Source organism: Ascaphus truei, chromosome 5, assembly GCF_040206685.1.
Source record: "Ascaphus truei isolate aAscTru1 chromosome 5, aAscTru1.hap1, whole genome shotgun sequence".
In the NCBI taxonomy this organism is placed as follows: domain Eukaryota; kingdom Metazoa; phylum Chordata; class Amphibia; order Anura; family Ascaphidae; genus Ascaphus; species Ascaphus truei.
Window position 1 is genome coordinate 296,464,925 of NC_134487.1, and position 15,620 is coordinate 296,480,544.

General features: G+C 44.3%; 1 protein-coding gene across 3 annotated transcripts in view; it reads right to left on the reverse strand.

Annotated features, from left to right (window-relative positions):
• The window catches only part of EFCAB6 (EF-hand calcium binding domain 6), a 164,172-nt gene that overhangs the window by 62,280 nt on the left and 86,272 nt on the right, over positions 1-15,620 (reverse strand). For all 3 annotated transcript variants that reach the window (XM_075602791.1, XM_075602790.1, XM_075602789.1), the window contains exons 12-13: positions 13,588-13,758; positions 5,815-5,886 (exon numbers count right to left, since the gene is read on the reverse strand). In XM_075602791.1, coding sequence (XP_075458906.1) covers positions 5,815-5,886; positions 13,588-13,758 — 243 coding nt within the window. The remainder of the gene's footprint in view (positions 1-5,814; positions 5,887-13,587; positions 13,759-15,620) is intronic.

The window sequence follows — 15,620 nt, forward strand, 5'->3', positions numbered from 1 at the left end:
TGATACCCTGACAACCAACACCTATGCCAAACTAGGGGTACCTTACAGGAACAAATCCTCCCTAAGTCTCCTGGTCAGAAAACGTATCGCACAGCAGATGCTAATGCCAATTATTGACTATGGAGACATAGTACATGGCTCAGCACCTCAAACCCACCTCAGCAAACTTGACACCCTCTACAATTCAATTTGTCGTTTTGTTCTCCAATGCAACTACAACACACATCACTGCGAAATGCTCAAAGAACTAGATTGGTCATCACTCGAGTCTAGGCGCAAAGTTCACCTTTCCTGTCTTGCCTTCAAATTCTTTATGGGCAAGCTACCCAGCTACCTGAACAAGCTCCTCACCCCTACCACATGCAGCACCTATCATCTGAGATCATACTCCAAAAGACTGTTCATGGTCCCAAGGCTCAACAAAGTATTCAGCCGTTCCTCCTTCTCTTACCGTGCACCCCAAAACTGGAACAACCTACCAGAGACACTTACATCCACCACCAGTTTAAGTTCTTTCAAATCTAAGGCTGTCACACATTTTAATCTGGTCTGTAACTTTTTCATACGCCCATAATATATATTATCTTTAACTGTGCACGCAATGTCTTGTATATAATGTATACCCTGCCCATTATGTAACTGTATTTGTAAACATGTATTATTTGTCTTAACTCTGTGCCCAGGACATACTTGAAAACGAGAGGTAACTCAATGTATTACTTCCTGGTAAAATATTTTATAAATAAAAAAAAATAAAAAAAAAAAATATATATATATATATATATATATATATATATATATATATAAAGAGAATATCACTTGTGAGCACATTCACATGTCTTAGACAGGTCTGCAACCCTGCTTTTCAACCATTATCCCCTCGCATATAGTGTGTGTGTATGTATGAATATATATATATATATATATATATATATATATATACAGTGTTCGACAAACCTATACATTTGCTCGCCCCGGGCGAGTAGATTTAACCCCCGGGCGAGTAAATATTGGCCCAAGCAGCACACGTTTGGTACTAGGTGGCGAGTAGATTTTTTGGTGATTTGTCAACAATTATCATGTTTAAATGTGTATGTTTTTAGAACATAAGGATGTATTTTTATATTTGATAAAGGGGAATAACAAGGGGAGGGGAATGAAACAGATAACGAACTAAATAGAATAGGTGAGGAAACAACAAGGGGTTATAGAGGTAGAATGGGGGCAAAGGCGAGTTTTAACAAGCAGCGAGACACCCATAGTAAATACAGATAATACTAGAAAACTTCTAAAGACTAAATCAAATTGGTGCAGAAAGGAAGAAGCAGATAAGATAATAGTACAGACTGAAGAAAAACGTAAATGCATGCTTGCTAATGCAAGAAGCCTGACAGATAACATGTAACTATGTGATTTTTTTGTTATGTGTTTCATTATCTTGTTTTTTTAATTTAGTGGCTGTTGCTAAAGATTCCAATGGTTATTAGCTCATTAGAAATCACATACATATGTTATACACCAGTGTAATGCATATATTGGATACTTAGTAACTCTTTACACATATGTGTTTTATATTTATTAGTCACCTAAATGGTTCACAATTTAAAGAGGTCAATGAAATATATCAGTATCTAGCCATTGACTTGCATTTTTTTGTTAAATATGCACAACATATTTGTATCACCAAATATGTTACAGTATATCACATTGAGTATTTAATATTCACACTGTAATAACACTCGTATATTACTTTTATAAGCTATTGCACTTTGTATAGATTATACTCACATCTATTTATTTGTTTTCACACCACTTCTAATTATGCACAATATTTATTTGTAGCATTATAATATATGTCCCATCCCATTAATGATATTTTATTATACATTGCGAGTCATGCTGTTATTTGGACACCTAAGTGTGTTCTGCCGGGGGGTAGTTTCCAATCAGTTTGACAATATACAGTAGTTCCCAGATCGCGTAAGTGGGTTATGATCAACCTGATTGGATGATAGGAATTTAAAACCTATAGGAGTAACCTTTAGCCATGACCCGCTGACGAAGCAAGGAAGTGCGAAACGCGTTGAGGTCACGCAAGGTTCCGCTTACACGCTAGCAGTCGCAGCAGTGGGAGCCGGATTGATTTTGGGAGTGTTTCTTTCTGCTGACAGTGCTTGTTCTCCGGAGATACAGTAGCAACTGTTCATCCCGTATGCTAACCCCACCATGTTTTTTGGATTACCCACTTAACTGCATTTTAATAATATAAGTTCGTTATTGTGTTTTTAAATTGTTATTGTAATTTTTTCTTTGCTTGTTATCTTTGCGTTCAGGTCTTTTTGCTGACCACGCCTTTCAATATATATTGCTTTAATACATTATTTTTATATACTGATCCTCAGTGCGCTGTTTGTATTTTTTCTGCCAATTAATTACATTACCATAACTGGTACAATTGATAATGGGGGTTCCTTATAGTTTAAAGCAGCACTCCTGGGGGGCCCTTTATGGGTCTCCACAGCTAAACCGCGTTGATTTCAGCTCCGGGGACCCCCTGCTTCCCGAGATACCGGCACATCCTACGGAGGTGTATCTCTCTACTGTTTAAATGTCCAGTGTCACGTGGGCCAACAGGAAGCCGCAAGGGATGATGTCATGGCTTCCTATTGGCTCGTAGGACACTTAAGGCCGCATTTATAGTGCCGGCGACGCTGACGTCACGCTGCGGTCGCTGAAAAAAATCAAATTAAATCTACCTCCAGCGATCGTAGCCAACTCCAGTCCTCAGGGGCCACTAACAGGTTAGGTTTTACAGATACCCCTGCTTCAGCACAGGTGGCTCAAACGGTGGCTTAGTCAAGCTGAAGCAGGGATATCCTTAAAAGGTGGCCCTCGAGGACTGGACTTGGTCGCCCCTAATATTGTTGTTTCCCTTATTTATTGTACTATAATTCCCTGTATTGTACTGTGTGGTATTGGGAATTAGCTGTCCTCCCTATGTTCCTACACGCGTCCTAGAACTGAATTTACTTGGCAAGTAGCGCGTTACAAAAAGTTGGAGATAAATACATAGCAAAGTGATGCACAAATGGTTGGCACTATATAAATAAGACTGTACATGCATGGACTGCCATATTTTGAGCTCTGTAATAGCGCAGCCTCGTGTGACCGTATCACTGTGAAAGCGAAACCCTAATTAGGACAAGGGCACGGCCTCTTTGGTTTATTATGGTCTCCAACTAGAAGGTTCCTTTCTATTATCTAAAGCAAGTCACAGACTCGGGGAAGTACAAAGTTCTGAGCGGCTGGCTTGATTTAAATGAATTCTTATTTAATAGCTTGGTTTTCATCTGGCTGCTCTGCGGAGGGAAGTAAATAGCATTGCTATGCTGTTAAAAAGATACAACAACAAAGGGAGGCAATTTACATATAAACACATTCCTAATTTGCATGCCAATTATTAACACATGGGAATGCATGAGATTTTACAGTGTTTAACCTCCACTAAAACAACGCAAGCGAAGCCTAGTTTTGCAGTGAATGAAACTGAACGGGATTCCTATTCCCCACTAAAGGGTTTATGCGATAAGGTGCGAAAGTGCCTTTTGGGCGCTACCGGGTGAAAAGTCCCGTTACGGCAGCAATACTATTTTCCCCCGGTTTCGTTCTTTCTTATTGTTATATGTGTAGCGTGTGGCAGGGTATAATTCTACCTTCTGACATAAGATGGCTATCGTTAGGATTTTTTTCAGATTTATAAACAGGAGCACCTGATTGTGTGCCTAACATAATGGCCACCTTCCAGTTTCAATCAAACCTTCAGTCAGTGTAACTCTGCAGCTACAGCTGTATCCTGTAAGGGATCCGGTCCTGGGTTTAGCTGGAACTCACCCTTACAGGGCTATAGAGGTTCCAGACAAAGCTCCGCGTGAACAGCAATCGGAATCACCTGGTTCTGAACTCAGACTCCTGCTTGTCTTGATGCTGCTTGCTATGCAGCTCTCCCCTATTGGCTGCCTATGCTATTTAGGGGCAGCCCTTCCCCCCAAGAAGTGGCTGAGCATAATTCTGGAATCACTGTGTTCCTGGTAACCGGTGGTTGCCACAAGCACTTCTGCCTTAGCCTTTCCTGTTCCTCTGCTGAAGCGCTGGATCCCCAGTGTTATAGCTTCTTGTTACTGTAAGCCTCCTCCAACCAGAGGTTATTCCTGTGCTGAACCTTCTTATTTCTGTGGCCTCCTCTATCCGGAGGCCTTTCCTCGTGCTGAAGCGCCTACGCTGAAGCTTCCTGGTTCCTGAGGATCTCCCATGCTGAAGCATCTCCGCTGGATTCCCTGCGCTGTAGCTGCTCGGTCCCGGAGATCTTTCCTCGTGCTGAAGTGTCTACGCTGTAGCTCTTTCTTGAAGCCTTCCTGTTGCTGAACCCTGCCTGTGACCTCAACCTCTGCTCCTGTGCGGCCTGCCTTGACCCCAGCCTGTAACCTCGACCATCGCTCCTGTGCCGCCTGCCTTGACCCAGCCTGTGACCTTGACCATTGCTCCTGTGCCGCCTGCCTTGACCCCAGCCTGTGACCTCGACCATCGCTCCTGTGCCACCTGCCTTGACCCCAGTCTATGACCTCGACCATCACTCCTTTGCCGCCTGCCTTTACCCCAGCCTGTGACCTCGACCATCGCTCCTGTGCCGCCTGCCTTGACCCCAGCTTGCCTAAGGATTAAACTGCCTTCTCCGACCCGGCTACGCACGACTACAGAAAAAGCAATCAGGACCCGGCTTCGTGGTCTAAGGTCGGTGTATATCTATCCGCACCTCAGCCCCGCGGTCCGGTCCCGGTTTGTGGTGAGCATAAACGTTACATATCCTTATATTACAAAGGTCACAATATCTATTGTTACATTTTGCAACTGAAACTGCTGGGACCATTGGCAACAAATTATCACAAACAGGAAAATATTGCAAAGATCTTGCACTGCTTGGAAGGTGGGCTAAACCTGCTATAGAAATCAAAGGATGCTCATTAAGGGGCCTATTCTATCAGCCTCGATAAGCCACTTATCAAGCACTTATCCGCCAAAATGCCTACTGCTATTCAGTAACCCTCGATAAGTGGGCAATAAAGGTATAAATCAACAAATTTTTAAGCCGTCAAAAAAAATTGCCGTCTGACCGGCGATAAGCCACTTATCGGCAGGGTCTGAAACATGCACAATTCTAGTAGCCTCGATTAGCTTATCCAGGCGAATCGCGGCTCTAGAATGGCGGGTTTCTCCCAAAATCCTCACGCCAGGAAAAGTTGGTGCGGTGGTGCGAGGCTGGGGAGAACCTGCAGAAAAGGCGGCGTGTGAGGACTTATAAATAAAAATGCATTTTTTTTCTGCATCGGATTGATCCCGGGGGTCTCTGGAACTGAAACACATTAATATCAGCACCGGAGACCCCCGGCATGAAACCCATGCAATAAAAATGCATTTACAGGCAACTTCATTAAGGCATAAGACAATGAAGGGGTTAACTACCAGTGCCATCTTTATTGTGGGTAGCAGAGGTGGGTGAAGGTGGTATGTCGCCCTTAGTGGGTGTTTAGGCCTTGCGGGGGGGGGGGGGGAGTTGCGGTGGAGTTAACCCCTTCATTATATTAGCGGTTAATAGCGGTTAATATCGCCCCGTCATACTCATTTTCTCATTGTGATTGAGGTTAATTATAGCAAACTGTATCATGTGTACCTTTTACAGATAAACCCGTAGTTTCCTCATTGACTTACTACTACTGTTATCCATTGATGGAAACCAGTATTTGAAAGTACAGTACTCACCGTATCCCATGCCAGCAGTACGGGGGTTCCCTTTGTTGCAAGTCTTGTATTATTTAGCCATTTATGATCTGTCTAATAAAGGGAACAGAAAAAGATGTTAAATATAGACAAGGTAGCTTTCTTTTTAATGGCAGAACCAGTATGATAGTCTAAATATAATGAACCATAGATGTGGCACTGCTGTCTTATTTTAACCAGGGCCGACGAGAGTGGGGGGGAGAGGGAAGCCGGTACAAAATACCAGGGCCCGGCAGTCTGGAAGGGGGCCCGACTACATATATATTTTCCGTGCTCTCTGGCCTATCGGGCATTAGCTGTGGCTGCCGCCCTCCTCATCCTTCTGAACCGCAGCGTCAAAAGACACCGCGGATGTCACCAATATGACGTCACACGCCGTCTCATTGCCATGGCAATGTGTAGTTGCAGCGTCAAACGACGTCACGACATTGCGTTACCATGGCAACTCAACGCCGTGCGACGTCACGTTGATGGACGTCCGCGGCGTCATTTGACACCTGAGGTTCGGAAGGAGAAGGAGGGCGGCAGCAAGCAGGGGGCCTCCACAGCTAAAGTGCGGGAGAGAAAAGAGCTGCTGGGGGGCCCGAAATTATTTTTGCACCGGGTCCCGAACCCGCTCTCGGTGGCCCTGGTTTTAAGAAGCTGGAACTTAGTGGTTTAATCGTTTGGTAATGTTTTGCCATCTCCTGCAGTCTGGCTATTTGTTGTTTTATCATCGGCAGTGTATCGCTGCTGAGGCAGAGGACAGGCTTTATTTTTATCCAAGTCCAGTAATGTTACAATATACAGGCATACCCCGCTTTAAGGACACTCACTTTAAGTACACTCGCGAGTAAGTACATTTCGCTCAATAGGCAAACGGCAGCTCACGCATGCGCCTGTCAGCACGTCCTGAACAGCAATACCGTCTCCCTACCTGTACCGAAGCTGTGCGCAAGCGGGGAGACTATAGAGCCTGTTACACATGCATTATTTACATCAGTTATGCACGTATATGACGATTGCAGTACAGTACATGCATCGATAAGTGGGGAAAAGGGAGTGCTTCACTTTAAGTACATTTTCACTTTACATACATGCTCCGGTCCCATTGTGTACGTTAATGCGGGGTATGCCTGTATATTACATATGTATATAGAATTGTAATAGAATTAGAATTAACACATATAGACAAGACCCACTGAGGTTGTTTCCCCTCATACAGAGGTAAAAGGAAAGGTTCACAGTTTAGTGTAGGACCTGCATTAATGTGGTTATACCTTGACGTTGGTATGCAGGCTTATGACGCTTTGGCCAAAGGATCTAACTAAATAACCAAGAAAATATTATTATTGAAGTATTTAACTCTATACTCATAACCATGTATGTTTTATCAATTGGATGCAGCCTTGGGCTCCCCTGTCTTTTGTTGTATAACAATGTATTGATGAACAGAGCAAAAAGGGTCCTCTGCAATGATGCACACATTTCAACACAGAAGAGGCCCACGTTTAGGAAAAATAAACCCCTGTGCTGAAATATACCAGCAGATATCTTTCAAAACAAAGTGGGTTTGGAAAATAAACCTCTGAGTGCTCATTTGCATATCATTACCCAGAATCCCTGGCTCCAGTGGAACCATTGTATGATGAGCAACTGTAGGGAAAAGCAGGGTTGCAGACTTGTCTGAGACATGTGAATGTGCTCATAAATAGTTTTTTTTAAATTATTAACTAAAACATAATTTTTTCCCTTTGGCAGAAGTGTGTATACTGTTTAATAAGCAGTAGTACTGTGCTTGAATGTAGTAGCGCCTAATATAAATATATACTAAATCGAATAGGCAATACCTGAAAAAGGACCAACTCTTCATAGTGAAAAATATCTAAACCTTTACTAGACACACCAAAACCCATGCTCAACTTTTCTCCATCCAAACTTACACTTCCAATATCCGGGAGAACAATGGTCCTGCTGTAATTTCGAAATAGCCCGCCCTTTATTCTCTTACAGAATTTAACTTTCACACAAGATACAACATATAAATAGTAAGTATTATACAATAAAAGCACGTGCACGTGCACGTGCACGGAATCACCATCTGTAAGAATCAACCATAGTAGCAGATGAGGTTGAAAAAAAAGACACAGCATGTCCACCAAGTTCAACCTATGCTAAATTTAGACAGATACTTTATCCTATATTAGTATTTACAATGTTTTATCCAGAGGAAGGCAAACAAACCCCCCCCCCCCCCCCCAGTGAAACATTATCCAATGATGTCTCATATGGGGAAAATTACATTCCTTTCTGACTTCAAATAATGGCAATCAGATTTCTCCCTGGATCAAAATCCTTCCCATGTTTACTTATTTGGTATATCCCTGTATATCTTTCCAAAAAGGTGTCCAACTATTTTTTTAAAGCTATCTATTGTATCTGCCATCACAGTCTCCATGGGTAATGAATTCCACATTGTACAGTAACTGCCTTTCCTTTGTTGCTGGTGAAATCTCCTTTTCTCTAACCTTAAGATATGACCCCATGTCCTTTGCACTGCCCTTGTGGGATGAATAGTTCTTTTGAAAGTTCCTTTTATTGTCCCTAAATATATTTGTATATAGTTATCATATCCCCTCTCCGACGCCTCCTTTCTAATGTAAACAAATCTAATTTAAATAACCTCTCCTCATAAAATCAGAATTTCCATCCGCTTTATTAATTTGGTAGGTCTTATCAGCACTTTTTCTAGTTCCATAATGTCTTTTCTAAGGAGGTGTCTAAAATTGTATTCCATATTCAAGGTGTGGTCCTACTAATGCTTTATAGAGGGGCATTATTATGCTTACTTCCCTTCCATCCATTCTCCGTTTAATGCAAGACAAGATCTTATTTGTCACTGCAGCTACTGCATGACTTTAGGCACTATCCCCGCTGTCTACAAGCACCCCTAAATCCTTCTCCATCAAGGATTCACCTAATTTTGCCCCATTTAATTTGCAAACTGCCTGTTTATTCTTGTTTCCCAAATGCATAAACTTTCATTTATTTGTTCACAATTTAGTATCATCAGCAAAGATGGAGACTTTGCTCTCTCTGCCAACCTCGGGGCCATTAATAAACAAGTTAAAAAGCAGAGGTCCCATTACCGATCCTTGAAGTACTCCCCTTACAACTGTAGCCCAATCAGAAAAGGTTCCTTTTATGAGAACCCTCTGTTGTCTATCCTTCAAGCAGTTTTCAATCCAGGTGCAAATATATTTATTGAGTCCAATTTGCTTTATTTTGTATACTAGCCTCTTGTGTGGAACCGTATCAAAAGCCTTTGGAAAATATAAATAGACCACGACAACTGCATTACTGTGGTGCAAATCCTTACTTACCTCCTCAAAGAAACCAATACGGTCAGTTTGGAACAACCTATCCTTCATAAATCCATGCTGTTATTACTAATAATTTTGTTATTCATTAGGTATTCCTGAATATTATCCCGTACTAAACCTTTAAGTAGCTTCCCCACTAATCCCAACTGACCACCATACAAACACCAGAGATATCAACATTCGAACACTTAAATCTCAGATTTTTAGGGTATGTGCCAAAAAATGACATCTTAATGGAAAAGTGTGGATTTAGCAGTGAGACTCCAAGTCTATTAGTCTGATTATGATTTAAAATATATATATATATGACTAATGCAAAAATCAGTGAGAGTTGACATATCTGAGACAATGAAGTAAAAATTGAAGGTTCAGGGCACTACGGATTTTCAAAGAATTTATTTTCTCATAAGCATGAGCTTATGAGAAAATAAATTCTTTGAAAATCCATAGTGCCCTGAACCTTACATTTTTGCTTACAATGGAGTTTTTCACTGACAGGGACTCCCCTGGATCAGGAGCACCGGTAACAGCAAGTGATACAAAAGTGTAGTCTGTGCTCATAAATTGTATTAATAGTGATTTGTGATTAGGTGACCCTTATGGGAAATAAAACAACCTGATTAGGATGAGGTTTATGCCGCTGTTCTTGTGGGATGGCTCAGCACTCCAAACTAGTACAAAACGAAAAGAAAAACAGCGCAAAAAAACCTCATAGTGTGGTATATTAAAAGATAATATTTTATAACAAAGGTGAGTATTGCACGTACATCAAGATAAAAAATACACAGCATGACATGTTAGGGACATGTTACCACTCGGCGAGACAGCAACACAGGAACACGGTGTGCAGGCTTGGGTTTCCTTCCTCTGGTAGCAGGGACCCAGGATCGAAGAAGTATTTTTTATACGAAACGCGTAGGAGAGGGCGCGTTCCTTTATCTTCTTTACCCATTGAGGCATTTCCCTATTGAGCATTTTTGGATTGTGTTTGGGACATTCGCTGGTTTGCTTCACTATCCAGCGCGGCGCAACGCGGACAGTAGAGAGACGCCAATTGATGACGTCACACGCACACGCGGATCAACCCGGAACCGGCTAGGAGAATCACCTCCTCTGTAACGACGGCCGTGGCATCCCCATCGTGAAGGAAGGAACTTCGATTTCGAGCTGGTCTCTTCGATCCTGGGTCCCTGCTACCAGAGGAAGGAAACCCAAGCCTGCACACCGTGTTCTTGTGTTGCTGTCTCGCCGAGTGGTAACATGTCCCTAACATGTCATGCTGTGTATTTTTTATCTTGATGTACGTGCAATACTCACCTTTGTTATAATATATTATCTTTTAATATACCACACTATGAGTTTTTTTTGCGCTGTTTTTCTTTTCGTTTGGTAACAGCAAGTGCCTGTATTTAGCTAATGGTGTGCAGCATTATACTTGTATTTTTGAGACACTGAAGTGACATATTCAAACACCGAAAAGTTTACCAGTGGTAGAGGAGATAGGTCCATTGGGGAAGGACATGATTACCGTGTTCATTTTATTTACAGTAGCAGACTTCTTCTCCAAGAAAAAAAAAGCGTGTAAGTTTGGGTTGTAATATAAGAAAAAGCAGTGTGTCTCCATGCCCCCAGTCCAATCTCACTTCAATTCGTTAGTAATTAACACCAGTTTTTATGTTTCACTTGTCGATGTATTTTAAAATCTATGAAAATCATTCTTATTAATAATTAATTTTAATAAAAAAAATATTATTTGAATAAAATATTATTTTACGGCCATTGTTCAAGTGATTCAAATGATTAGTTACTGACCTTACATTATAGATTGTAAGCTCCTTGGAGCAAGGTCCTCCTTACCTACTGTAACAGTGCATGTTAATGTTTGTTATTTTACCGTTATCGTCCAACCCTTTTGTACTGCGCTATGGAATATATCGGTGCGTTATAAATGAATGAGAATAATAACAGTTTCTAGGGAAGCAAATACAGTGTAATAAACATAAGATATTGTTGTTATTTGGCTGTATAGGTTTTTATACTACAAGTAAATAGTACTGCAAATGTATGAAATAAGCGGGAGGATTTGAACATATTCTGAACTGTCCGGCGGGGTTTTATACTTCTTAATATATGGACCGGTTACAAGAGACTCCGCGGAACAGGCGGAGCAGGAAGGGGCTGCAACTGAACGCTGATCGTGGAGGTGCTGAGAGGTAACGCCGGACTATTTCAATCCCCTGTAGTCGTGTGTGGTCCAGGGCCATCGTAACAACATTAGGGGCCCCCGGGCAGAGCAGTGCACGGGGCCCGGCCTACACTGTCGCTTCCCAGCCTCCCACGCGCTCACTAGCAGCAGCAGGCACCGGAAGTGCTGCACTGCTAGGCTGCGAGCGGCTGTGACGCGAGCCGGGGGGGGAGGGGCGGGCGGAGAGCGAGCGGAGCCGGGGTGCCGGGCGGGGGGAGAGCGAGCGGAACCTGGGTGCCGGGCGGGGGGAGAGCGAGCGGAACCTGGGTGCCGGGCGGGGGGAGAGCGAGCGGAGCCGGGGTGCCGGGCGGGGGGAGAGCGAGCGGAACCTGGGTGCCGGGCGGGGGGAGAGCGAGCGGAGCCGGGGTGCCGGGCGGGGGGAGAGCAAGTAGGGTTGCCAGGTGGCCTGTCCAAAATTATGGACAAAATGGTGAAAGGTGCGACGCGCTCGAGAATCGTTGGTGGGGAAGAATGTTATTTATAAATGACCTGACTTATGTAATTTGTTCTAAATTTCACTCCAAGTACTCACCAATTTATGTTCTATTTCATAAAAAATCTGGGGAGGAGTCTTGGGAGGGAGCGCCCTTCCGAGGATTGTTTTAGGAAATAGAATATAAAATAGTGCAAATTGGTGCATGCTTGGAGTGAAATGTAGAACAAATGACGTAATGGTCACATCATTTATAAATAACTGACCTGCAGTCATACTGTACATGGCGAGCGATACTGATCTTTCTGCTCCTCCCACAAATTCCAAGATTTAAAAAAATTGTATGTGAGAAAACATGCAGTACAGCGCGGCTGCAAAATGCGCGCCGACGTTGTACTTGGCCCAGATAGATTGGGGGGGCGGTGCTTACGCGTGCGCTGTAGAACGCACTGGGACCGCAGCCTAAGGATAAGCCTTTTACGTTCGTCATTTTGTATGTGCTATACTTACCATTTTTATTTACAATATAATCTGTTATACTACACTTTGGGGCTTATTCTGTAAGGCAGGGGTGCGCAAGCGTTTCCCCCTGCCTGCTCGGCTCCCGCATCACACGACGCCGCGAGGTAATGTGACATCACATTGCCATGGCAACGCGACGTCGCGTGATCCTGCGGCATCACTTGACGCCAGGTTACCATGACGATGCGTCGCTGGATGCCAAGGTAACCTCTGTAACTGCCGTGCCCCCCCCCCCCCCAGAAAATCTCACGCCCCCCACCAGTTTGCGCACGCCAGCTGTACGGTATGATAGCACGTCACCTGCGCTACCACATGAAAAGTCCCATTGACAGTAATGGGGCTTTTTGTGCGACAGCCCGTCACCTGCGTTATCACACCTTACAGAATAAGGGCCTATGAGTTGTCGCCCGCTTTTCTCTATTTGTTTTTGATTTGAAAAAATAATACTGATGGCAGATAAATGGGAATGCTGGAACAGGCACCAAGCTGTGGTCACAACTCGCATTCTACAACTAGCTCGGCCCTGGTACTGTCAGGTGTTACCTGCATCCAAGTCCCTGAAAGAACATACACTGCAAATTTGAGTGGCCAACCTCTGAAAACCCTTTCACGGGAAATTCGGTAGGAAAAGGCAGAAGATCTCTTTGTCTTTCATTCACTCGAGTGGAAGGATTTATTTTTTTCCAGGGAGCATGTAGCATAATGATGCACTTTTCAGTGAGCTACGGGCGAGCCTGCCTTGGAAATAGAGAGCTGGCAAGTATCCGTACTGTATGTCTGAAAGGAACAAATGAGGGCTCCGACTTCCTCTTTCGAGATCTCCTTTTGGAAGTAAAATCAGCTTCGGGAGAATGGAAGTGTATAATGATTCGTAGAATTGCTATTTATTGCAGCACGAAATACTAAAGATGTGAAATGGTTGGCACTTTGAAATATGAACGGGTGCTACAAGACTACAAAACGTACAATATTTCAAGCCATCGTTTCGGAGCACTGTGAATGTATCCTGCTCATTAGGCTTGTCACATATACAAACAAGAATGCTCAGATTGTTCTTTTTTTGCAGCACACAGCCCATTATTTAGTCAATATAAACACTACATTTAACACTAACAACAGATATTTCCAACACTTGGAAAAAGCCACAGAGATAAAAAAATAAAAAAAATCTTTCAGCTGCAAGTGGCACTTACAGCAGATTCTCTCTCTTCAAACAAGCTCAAGAACTGATGGTAAGTGATGAATCCTGTGTGTTCCGGGTCAAGTATTATCATTAGCTCCTTGAACTGCTCATCTGTCATCCGAAACATCATACAATCCACAATACGACGTAGCTCCTTTCTGCTGATACTCCCATTACTGCCCTGAAATAACACAGAGCAAAATGCTTATGAAAGAGAATATATATGTATATATTTAGCAAGAGAGAAAAAACACGGGCACTCCACTAGCAGGCATGTCTGGCCATGGTGACCTATGTAAAAATAGGTCATACCAAAAATAGAATAAACAAGAAGACCCTGGCAGGTCTTAAAAAAAAGAGAGAAAAGGTTAAATGCAAAAAAAAAAACATCTACGTTTTGGTTGATAGAAATGAAACGTAGATTTTTTTGCATTAAACCTTTTTCTCTACATTTTAAGACCTGTGAGTACTTTGTTTATAAATATATATATATATATATATATATATATATATATATATATATCCTATAGTGAACCATGTTAATGGTTTTGAAGCAAAAGGTGGCACTGTGTGCTCATTTGCATGTTATTTCCGAGTGGTGTGTAGCGGGAGGGAGTGGTGTGTAGCGGGAGGGAGGTGAGTGGAGCGGGAGGGAGTGGAGCGGGAGGTGAGTGCGGGAGTGGAGCGGGAGGTGAGTGCGGGAGGGAGTGGTGTGTAGCGGGAGGGAGGTGAGTGGAGCGGGAGGTGAGTGCGGGAGTGGAGCGGGAGGGAGTGGTGTGTAGCGGGAGGGAGTGGTGTGTAGAGGGAGTGGAGCGGGAGGTGAGTGCGGGAGGGAGGTGAGCACCGGGGAGGGGGGGAGGTGAGTGTGATGGGGAGAGGACAGAGATATGTGTGTGTGTTTTTTTGTTTTTTTTTGGACCTTTGGCCCGTCACTCCGCCTCAGGCCAATGAGAGGTGTGGGGGGCGGGCCAAAGGGGTGGTGTGAGTGTGTGAGCCCAATGAGAGGTGTGCGGGGGCGGGCGGGCCAAGGGACCAATGAGATTGCCGCTAGGGACGCAGACATACAGTGCTTTCAGAAATATATAGTAGATATATGTATGTATGTATGTATGTATGTATGTATGTATGTGTAGAGGTATCAGTACCGTGTTAGCCGAGCTTCAATAATATATATATATTATATATATATATATATATACAGTGCTCGACAAATAATGTTAACCTGTCGCCCGTTGCGAGTGGATTTAGGCAGCTGGCGACCCGTGCTGCAGCTCAATGAATTCCCCTGCTCGTGCCAATTTTTTTTTTTTTTTTTTTTTTTAAATAAATAAATAAATAATCCCCCTCCCTGATTGGGTTAAAAAAAAGTTAAAAAAAATGGCGGCAAATCCTGTGGTCCCGACGCGCGTGCACAGGGCAAGCAGAGTGTCCTGCCATTTGCGCTGCCTGTTCCCCCCAGCAACCCAGAATCCCCCGCATCCCTCCCCCCCCCAATCCCCACGTGGGACGGAGGGGGAAGCCCAAACCAAGCCCCGCGCGCAACCCAGCCCCCCCCCCCCTCCGCTCCCCACGTGGGACGGAGGGGGAGCCCAAACCAAGCCCCGCGCGCAACCCAGCCCCCCCCCCTCCGCTCCCCACGTGGGACGGAGGGGGAACCCCAAAACAAGCGCCGCGCGCGATCCAGCCCCCACACCCTCCCCCCTCCGCTCCCCACGTGGGACGGAGGGGGAAGCCCAAAACAAGCGCGCGATCCAGCCCCCCCGCACCCTCCGCTCCCCACGTGGGACGGAGGGGGAAGTGCAAACCCAGCTTCCCCCGTGCGCGCCTCCTGCTGGGACCTGCTCCTGCTCCTGCTGGGACCTGCTCCTGCTCCTGCTGGGACCTGCTCCTGCTCCTGCTGGGACCTGCTGCTGCTGCTGGGACCTGCTCCTGCTCCTGCTGGGACCTGCTGCTGCTGCTGCTGGGACCTGCTGCTGCTCCTGCTGGGACCTGCTGCTGCTGCTGCTGGGACCTGCTGCTGCTGCTGCTGGGACCTACTGCTGC